Source organism: Rhamphochromis longiceps, linkage group LG1, assembly GCF_057381845.1.
Source record: "Rhamphochromis longiceps isolate RC_006_pf linkage group LG1, R_longiceps_female_GT1.1, whole genome shotgun sequence".
NCBI classification, from domain to species: Eukaryota; Metazoa; Chordata; class Actinopteri; order Cichliformes; family Cichlidae; genus Rhamphochromis; species Rhamphochromis longiceps.
Window position 1 is genome coordinate 2,542,954 of NC_140557.1, and position 9,376 is coordinate 2,552,329.

The 9,376-nt window shown below is 43.6% G+C and overlaps 1 protein-coding gene and 2 non-coding genes across 4 annotated transcripts; all 3 read right to left on the reverse strand.

Annotated features, from left to right (window-relative positions):
• Positions 1–5,287: 5,287 nt before the first annotated feature.
• On the reverse strand, positions 5,288–8,870 carry rpl12 (ribosomal protein L12). 2 transcript variants are annotated; one of them, XM_085400830.1, is made up of 6 exons: positions 8,712–8,870; positions 6,727–6,800; positions 6,196–6,294; positions 6,001–6,082; positions 5,830–5,916; positions 5,288–5,451 (listed from the first exon to the last, which is right to left on the reverse strand). In XM_085400830.1, exons 1-6 carry the CDS (start codon positions 8,746–8,748, stop codon positions 5,333–5,335), a joined length of 498 nt encoding a protein of 165 aa, XP_085256956.1. In that variant the 5' UTR covers positions 8,749–8,870; the 3' UTR covers positions 5,288–5,332. The 2 variants fall into 2 exon arrangements, with proteins under 2 accessions (XP_085256956.1, XP_085257011.1); XM_085400885.1 differs by having other exon boundaries at positions 8,602–8,751.
• Positions 5,627–5,755, reverse strand: LOC146678071 (small nucleolar RNA SNORA65). The gene has a single exon (XR_014912675.1). It is a non-coding gene; the product is annotated as a small nucleolar RNA SNORA65 (small nucleolar RNA).
• LOC146678072 (small nucleolar RNA SNORA65) lies at positions 6,559–6,686 on the reverse strand. Its single transcript, XR_014912674.1, has one exon. It is a non-coding gene; the product is annotated as a small nucleolar RNA SNORA65 (small nucleolar RNA).
• Positions 8,871–9,376: the final 506 nt, after the last annotated feature.

The window sequence follows — 9,376 nt, forward strand, 5'->3', positions numbered from 1 at the left end:
GGAAAAAGAAGCGGAAATGACACTGCTGAGCTCTTCATCTGTGATATGAGTGTGTGATTATACAGGTTCTCACTGTCTTCCTTCTCTCACCCCAACCAATCACAGCGGATGGCCCCGCCCCTCCCTGAGCCTGGTTCTGCCGGAGGTTTCTTCCTGTTAAAAGGGAGTTTTTCCTTCCCACTGTCGCCAAAGTGCTGCTCATAGGGTCATATGATTGTTGGGTTTTTCTCTGTATGTGTTATTGTAGGGTCGACCTTACAATATAAAGCACCTTGAGGCGACTGTTGTTGTGATTTGGCTGTATAAATAAAATTGAATTGTAACGCGCCCGTGAGACTGACGCACTTTATCTCAGCAGCGTCTTATGTTGATCTTTTATGTTCCACCTGTTAGATCACAAAATAAGAAACACAGCCACATGTTTTCTGCGGTGGAGATGAATCAATGAGCCACAATGTAAAGAGATCAAACGTGGGCACCTCAGACCTCCTCCTCCTCCCTGAGTTCTGTCGTTCGCTCAGAAGGCGGTGGAAAGATGAGAGAGTTCACGGCGAGTTCATCCACGCTCGCCTCCGACTCCCTCGGCTCTCTTTCATGTCTCCACGGCGAGGCGGCTGCAGTAAATGCAGTCTGTTTGAATATGTCGGGATCTTCTGTCTGCATAACGAGCTTTTTATGCTGACTTCTCTTAACCCTCCTGCCATCCTTTAAAAAACTCACACCCATCACCCTAGGGACCATTCTCAGCCACGCCATAAAAAGACCATATATCCATATTTTATTCCACTTTAAATTAGCCAACCTTGTAAAACTACTTCTCCCTGAAATATTCATGTAAAGTTTTAATTATATTTTCGTTGTTTTAACCCTTCAAATCCCAGTGTTATTACATGAGCGCCCTGTGTTATAAGCCCCAAAAACCAAAAAACGAAACTAAATATTTCCACAAAAAACCAGTTGAAGTAATATGTGATTGTCATTATAAGTAGGCCTTTAGATGGACCAAAGATTGGCACCAACATACATTTTGACCTGCCATTATTTTTTTTGCATTTTTTTTGCAATTTAAAAATTAAAACTTCAAGGCCCTAAGTCTTCATTGACATCCAAGAAAAGAAGAAAAAATAAAATCATATGATGATAATTTGGGGTTGAAAAATAGCGTTTATAATGGAAGTCAATGGGCAGAAAATGGTCCCCAGGGTGATGGGTGTGGGGATTTCTGCTGCTCAGCCATTTTAGGCTGATTTAAGGAATTCACACTGGAATATTAACATTGACAGGTAAAAACTATCCTGTGGCAAGTTTGGTTATATTCCACTGAACACAGTGGAAATGGCAGCCATTTAACACATAGCAGTGGCACAAAAAGGTCCCAAGAAGGCAGGAAGGTTAAATAAATATTCAGTTACATTTCAGTCAGAGTGGATTTCAACCCATCCTTCCAGCTCTTATCCAGCTCTTGACAGCTCAGTGTTTTTTAACTTTGCTATTAAATGCAAATTTTTTATAAGATTCATTTAAAGTGACGTGCTTGTGTAGAGAATGTTTACATGGGATGTATGTGCATGTAAGAAACAGGCACAGGGCTGAGTGTGAGCCACCAGAAGCTCTCTGCTGCCCCTCGGTGGTGCAGTGATGGAAAAGCACGCATCATATTCTTCACTTCTGTAGAAGCACAGATGGCTCTGTTTGCTGCTGCCTGCATTCCACATGAATGAGAAAAGAGTAGAAAGTACAGATTTATTTATTTTTTTAGCAAAGTAAGCACAGTCAAGTAAAGTACAGGTACCTGGATATTCTGCTGAAGTAATGAAGTATTTGTACTTCTCACCTCTGAGGAAATGTGAATAAGATTTTTTTTCTGTTGCTTGGGCAGAAGAAGAGTCAGCACTTTGCAAACACTGGCTCAAAAGGCAGGAACAGGTAAAGCTCTCAGGTGAAGCTCGCCGCCCAAACAGAGCTGACCCGGACGCTGTCAACAAACGCAGTCGGTGAGAGCTACTAATGAATTTACTGTTCCACCTTTGCAACCAGGAAAATTTTTACTGAGATTAAAAATCATTTTGAAATGAATGAAGTGCTGAATCAGAACGGCAGCGATTCACAGACTCTGTGCTTTTCACACTCACTGGCCAACATCCTGTGACTGACAAGACTGATAAGCATACCTGCCCCACCCCCATAATTTACTAAATAAGCTTCACGTTCAGCTAAAAAAAAAAGGCTTGAAACACACGATTGAAACGATAAACTCATCTGAAACAAGTTTGCTGAGTCCACGGAGCAAAGTAACAGGAGTAGCCCCCTGCTGGCCATAAAAAAGAAATGCGTTTTAAAGCAGCTCATTCAAGGCTTCCCTTCCAGATCCTGAAGCTTCAGGGTTAGGAGGATGGATCTGGTGCTCTCCTCTACCGCGTATCAAAGGAAAGTGACCATAATCTCAAAGCTGACGTGTGATTTGTGAGTACAGTTCAGGCACGAAGCTGGATGCAGAACAAACGGAGCAAATCTCTTCTTCTTTTCACGTCTCCTTCAAAGAACCGTGATACAAGCTGATGGTTCATCCAATCGCCTGCCAGGACTTTCTCTAAAGTGCCCGCCCTCACATAAACACTCACATGGTTCAGGCAGCGACTTCTAAGCTGCTCGATAAACAGGTATGCTTCCTGTTTTAGATGTTTTTTCCAGTGAGTTTTAGGGACTTTATGGCATCTTCCATTATTATTTGGGGCATGAAGCGCGCAGGCTCCTGATGACGTCATCATTTGTGCTTTTATCTTATTTTATCTCCATCCACTCTTCATTTGCTGACCTGAGGCCAGCGTCTCTACTCTGGTTAATAGGAAGCAGAACAGGTTACCTTAACTGTGGATCTGGTCATCAGGTTACTTCCCAAACCATTGGCTGACATGGCCACGCCCACCTCTTTATACAGTCTTTGAAAGATACTGTGTGTAAATTAAAGTTTGTGTTTGCTCCTTTAAAACCTGCACCGTGTCCCATATAATATCTCCCTGAGTGTGTGTTTGCAGGAACAGAGTGGATAATTGCCGTGTTTTGACTCTTAAAGTGTTGCATTCACTGTGTTTTGATATATTTGTGACAGCAGCAAAAACAGACCATCCTTCCGCACAGACGCGTCACAGTTATTAGGCAGCCTGGAAGCTCTCGGCGCTGTCACAGCGGCTGGGACTGCAGAGCCGAGTCTAGACTGACTTGTACTTTCCTGCTGTTCTGTCTTCACTGTGTTTGGTTAAATCTTTTACAACCAATTTATCTTCATTTGAGCCGGCCTGCAGCACAGGCCGCTGCCTCGGGCTCAGCGTAATTGGACTGCAGTCTTTATAATGAAGCCTTCCCAACAGGAGAGCAGCACACAGACTCGGCTGGAGCTGGGCTTCACTCACTGATGTAAGCGTCTGCCATCACGGCGCTAAACCGACGCAGCGTCGTGACTGTGGCGTGAGCTGAGGTCAGCCGAGTTTGTGTTTTAATAGCCGGTAAACCCACAGAGATGATCAGATCAATTATGCCTACATGGCTCAAGGTTCTCTCATCGATCAGCGGATCTGGATCAAGCAGCAGCCTCTGCAGGTGAAAACTGACAAACGCTGAGCAGCAGGGCTTCAGCAGTTACGTGCACGTCCATCCAGAACTAACAGCACGGCTCCAACGCGCCCTATGAGAGGTTGGTGATGCAGTTTTTGCTCCTGTTGCCATCCAAGCGTTTTGTTAGGTAATAAATATATAATCTTAAATGCTTATATGCTGATTATTATTGGTTTATATGAGAGAGGCCCAGACTTTAGTGTAAAACTAGGTTACAGGCTGACCAGAAACTAATTCTATTAGTTAAAGTTTCCAAGGTTTGAAAGTGTTTCTCCTTTTGAATATAAATGTGCGCTGAGCTCAGGTTATCATCATTTACCTAACAGATGTTTATTGAAAAAACAGAAAATATCAGATTTCCAAACTGAGAAATTTGTGTTTGTTTTAAATTGAAGGACAAATGATCAGTGTGAATTACATAAATGTTTCCAAAACGTTGTCACAGGGGAAAAAATAATCAGGGAGAAAAGGAACCTTCACATCGACTTCCTCCACTTCTGCACAGCACGTGTACACAAACCCTACAGGAAAGAAAAAATATGTATAAAGACAGAAATTGTGTTTTCCACTAGACTTATTTGTCACCCCCAGAAACTTTATATGGAAGACGTAACTTTAACATTTTAACTCCAGCAACTTTTCTACAGTTCACTGATACAGAAGTTATTGTATGAAGTTTGTTTTTACTTTTCCTAGGTTTGTTGCATTAGCCAACTGATTTTTTTTTTTTTTTTTTTTTTTTTTTTTTAACTACCCTGGTGTTGATTTCTTATTTTGAAATGCTCCATACTTGATTTTAAACCGATGACACCACACGGGGGCGCCAAATACTCAAATCCTTTTTTGGGTGTTTGCGCTGTTCAGATTTGTCATTTACACTAGAAATGAGACCGAGGCCTTTGTAGGAGCCTTCACAAGCAGTTTCAACGCCTGCATCACTGCAGGACATTTTCTTCCCAACCTCAGAGGTATTTATTCATCGTTAAAGCTTAAAGACACAAGTACTTCCACTCTGATCACAGATACTCACGCTGTGGTATCTGACAGCTGTGGAGGTCAGGGGCTCACCTGCCCACAGCAGCGCAGCATGTTTGATTTGGCACATTTACACCAGTTTAAAGCTAATGTTCATGTGGAGTCACCACATCTGATACTGGACAGACTCTGAAGCACCACATGACAACAGTCAGCTGATCCAACAATTTGCATTTTAATCTGATGCGCACAAACAGGCGGAGTCTGCTGAGCTGCTGTAAATCTGTAACATGCAGGGTTTTTTTTCTTCATTAAAAGTACTTCGATGTTCAAACTGAGCCACAGACGCTCAGCGGACAGCCTCACTTATCCAGACAGACATTGACAGCAGTTTAAAGCAGTTTGTTCGTGAAGTCCGTCCTCTGCCGAGTGTTTCTCTGCCACCAACGCTTGCGAGACCACCGGCACTGGCAGGAAGCCCGGAATTACGAGCTTCGCTTTCCAAGCTTTTTGTATTTCGGATACAGAAAAACTCAGTGTTAACGTCACTCGATCAATAAAGGATAAATACTAAAATTTAAACAAATATTCATCTCGATTTTGGCTCCAAGGTGCTGAAAACTCGACGTTCCATCAGAGATGCTGAAACGCTGTCGACATCTTTTATTTAAACTGGGAGAAGGAAAAATGGTCCAAGTCCTTTTGTTTTTTTTAAAACCTTTATTTTTTTGGAACAGTGTCCTGTTCACTCAGATGGGCACTCAACTTTGCCGCTGTTGATGTCATCGATGACATCATGGGGATGGCGGCCATCGATGGTGCATCCCACAGACTGAGCGGTTCCCAGGATCTCCTTGATGGTTCCTAATGAGGAATAAAAATGATCATGAGCCAGAATAGAAACACATGAAAGACTAACAGATATTTAACATCAGGCAGCAGGTTTAGAAACAACACTTGAGGCTCATTTCCCAGAGATGGGTTTTTAACATTGAGCCTGGACGGCGCCAAGAGTCGGCCATCTTTGATTTACTTTAGTTTGTGTTCCAGACTTTTCGGCACAGAGCGGTCCATCGGTTTTTGGGCCGCCCTGTTTCCTAAAGCCGGGTCAATCTGAGCCTCCACTGGATTATACTCAGTCACTGGGACAGACGGGCATAGTGGCGGGAGGCTGAGCAGACGGTCAGGGAGAGGAGCCAATCAACAGCCCTGAAAAACCCAGGTTTCCCTGTGAGGTCTTACCGGAGAGCTCCCGGGCGATGGAGCGAGGCCTCATGACGCGAGCGATGCCCACGATCTCATCGAAGGTCACGCTGCCGCTGTGCTTAACTGGAAGATTAAAAGAGTTTATGGTGAGCAAAAAGCACCTGAGCAAGCCGAGCGCGTTCGGTCCGTGCGTTCAGAGACACTCACTGTTCTTGACCTTCTTCCTGTCACGAGGAGGCTCCTTCAGGGCTTTGATGATCAGAGCCGACGCAGAGGGAACCACCTCGATCTGTTCAACACAAACGGCATCCACTGAAACTTTAAACCCACAGACACACACCAATCACCACAGACACACACACACGAGGCCTGTGTGTCTGCAGGTGGCGCTGGTTAACTCACCGCTGCCTGCCTGTTCTGGATGGTCAGCTTCACAGTGATCCTCAGGCCCTTCCAGTCACCGGTGGCCTTGGCGATGTCGTCACCCACTTTCTTGGGAGACTGGAGTGAGGAGAGAGAGAGAGGCGCTCTGTAAGTCACTCAGGTACGACAGAGGGGACTTCCTGTCTTAAAACAGTCTGTTGTGGGAGGCGACTGCAAATATTGACAGTTGTGCACACATCTTTAAAGCCGTGATTTCCCTGTCACTGACAGATGTATTTGACCAGCAAAACAAACACTTAAGTGCTGTCACAGTCACGCTGAAACCAATAAAAACCAAACTGAAACGATCAAACATGCTGAGAACAGGAACAGAGTCTCAGTTTGTGTTCCAGACTTTTCGGCACAGAGCGGTCCATCGGTTTTGGGCCGCCCTGTTTCCTAAAGCTGGGTCAATCTGAGCCTCCTCTGGATTATACTCAGTCACTGGGACAGACGGGCATAGTGGCGGGAGGCTGCTTTGATCCAAATCACACATTTTCTGATACTCACCAGACCCAGAGGTCCAATTTTGGGGGCCAGGGCTGAGGTGGCGCCGACTTCTCCTCCTGTGCACCTCATGTACACTGAAAGAAATGACAGACTGCATTAAAGCCTTTGCACACAGACAGAAAACTGTCATTTCTGAAGCTACATGTTAAGAAACCACCCGCGCTGATCAAATGAAGCCGATCTCAGTTTGTGGAATTCTGCCTGTCCGGAAATGTTAGTTTAATCATTTTGGAGCCACTCTGTGATCCTTTTGAATCCATGACAGAAAATGGTCTTGGATCTCGGAAGAAGTTGGTCTTTCAGCATTGCCAGTCTTTAAAACAACAGTAAATGAGCAGAAGCCCTAAAAGTGCTCATTTTAAAACAACGAGGCACAGACAGAGCTCTGAAACCAGGATTTGGCTCAGAAGCTGATATGAATATCAGCTTCTGAGCCAAATGAACGCCAGTGAACTGAAAGAAAAAAGGTCACCACTGTAAATACCAACTTTACGTGGTTTTTTTTGGCCAATAAATGCCAAACACTTATGAAGTGACTGATTGTTCTTCTCTGCATCACAGAAATCTCAAACATGACATGGTAGTGACCAAACTGGTGAATTCCTGCAGTTCTGTGCTGACTAAACTCACAGCAGCTGCGCTCGTACTTCAAACATCTCATTTCAGGTGGGCTGAAACCTTTACAGTAGCAACTGATGTGCATTTATTAGTCAGATATCTGCACGACACTAAAGCTTCCTGGTTGTAGGTAACGCAGTAGTGATGGATCACATTTGGCCGTCATAAAGGGTAAGACAGGAACCCACGGGCCAAAATGCACTCCTGCATTCACAGCCCAACTGTAAGCGATGACCTCAACCCAAGTCCTGAGCCAGATGGCTGCATCTGAAGCTGTGAAACAGCTGTTCTCCTAGAGGTTAAGTGATCAGACAACACCTGATGCTTCCCCAAAATTCTCATCTAATGAGTATTAACAGGAGCTGAACCATCTGTACCAACAGCTGACCCTCACACTCCCTCCATTTTCCTTCGCCCACATGTCGCTGGCAAACATAACCAACACTCAACATAAAAAGCCTAGATATAACAATATTTTGAATTACACAACATGTCAACAAATTACACTACTTTCCAAACCTTCACCTGCTTTAGCCAACTTAGTTTTTGCAGATCAGGAATTTGAAAGGAATAAACAGCAGCTGGACCTGTAAGAGTCCCATCATAAGTAACCTCCAACCATAAGTGTCAATTCAGCAGTTCTATCTTTGACATGTTTTAGGATGCTTTTTACCCCACTGAAGCCCTTGGGGTGGGGGCACATTAGGAAAAAAATTAGCTCCATATTGTGCCACGTTGATCAAACTACACTTTCCACTGGAGAAATGTAGTTTTAAGGCTTAAAAGACTACAAGTTTACATGCTAACTCTATTGAGTTTGCACTAATGCTGTAATAGCAGTACATGCTCTCACGTACAAAAGGATTTAACCGCAGCATTGCGTCAAGTGTTTGACGCAATCCCAAAATTAGCATCATAACAATTGTTATAACTACGTCATTATTCATCGCTAAAAGCTGTCCAAACATGGTCTCCATATTGCATTAACACCCTTTAGAAGACTAACGGTTTCCTCATAAATGTACTTCAGCGATTTGTAAGGTAATTAACTGTGGCTAACGTTAGCATTAGTTGCTACGTTAGCATTAGATGCTACGTTAGCATTAGCTGCACGTGGGTCAGCACGTTACCCACTACACTACCCTCTACACCTGCCTCCGACCTGACATATTTTACTCAATTGGCATCATTAATTCTACAAACATCAACAAAAGCCTAAACTGAGTTTCTTCGTCGCGTTTCGTGTCCCATCTTTACCATTTTGTGAGCGCCGTGTGCAGGCCGCCAGGCAGGCGGAGGCAGACGGCAGAGAGCGACTCCATCCCGGCTGTGAAAAAGCGTCTGCTTTTATTACATTCAAAACATACCAATTTTAATCTCGTTGGGGTCGAATTTGGGCGGCATTTTGCTGCTGTGGAGGTTGAGCTCAGTTCAGCTTGGTTGGTGAGGGTGTCGGATGAACCCGGCTTCGGGACGACCGATAACTGTTGCACCTTCACCTCTAAAGGGGAGAAAGAGAAAGGAAGACCGGCGGCTGCGGAGGAGTTTATACTTCAGCCAAGTCCCGCGAGAACATGTGTCGCAGTTCGCGTTGAGACGTATGACGAAACGCCATGTGGGCGTGGTTTAAGACTTACTTTAGCCAATAACTAAATTGCTAAAATCATTTCTAAAACTTTAGTGGATTTATTTGAACAATAAATAAATAAATAAAAAGACATCTGAAAAGACGAGCGTACTCCATGAAATTTGAATTAATATAGCTTCAAATAATAAATGCATAAATTACATCAGTGATATCAGAATCAGAATCAGAATCAGAATACTTTATTGATCCCTGGGGGAAATTATTTTTTGTTACAGTGCTCCATTTTAAACCAACATTAAGACAAGACAGACAATACGCTAACTAAGAATAGTACAATATATACATATATATACATACATACATACATACATACATACATAAGTCACTTATAAATAAATATTTGGAAAAGAAACATGTGTAGTTGTAGCAGCAAACAGTGTGTTA

What these genes read in the sequence shown, in the direction of transcription:
- rpl12 (XM_085400830.1), bottom strand. Translation starts at nt 8,748, where the DNA reads ATGCCGCCCAAATTCGACCCCAACGAGATTAAAATTG. An exon ending in CCCCAACGAGATTAAAATTG is followed by an intron (nt 6,801 to 8,711) that starts GTATGTTTTGAA and finishes CATTTCTTTCAG; the next exon opens with TGTACATGAGGTGCACAGGA. An exon ending in CATCGCCCGGGAGCTCTCCG is followed by an intron (nt 5,452 to 5,829) that starts GTAAGACCTCAC and finishes ATTCCTCATTAG; the next exon opens with GAACCATCAAGGAGATCCTG.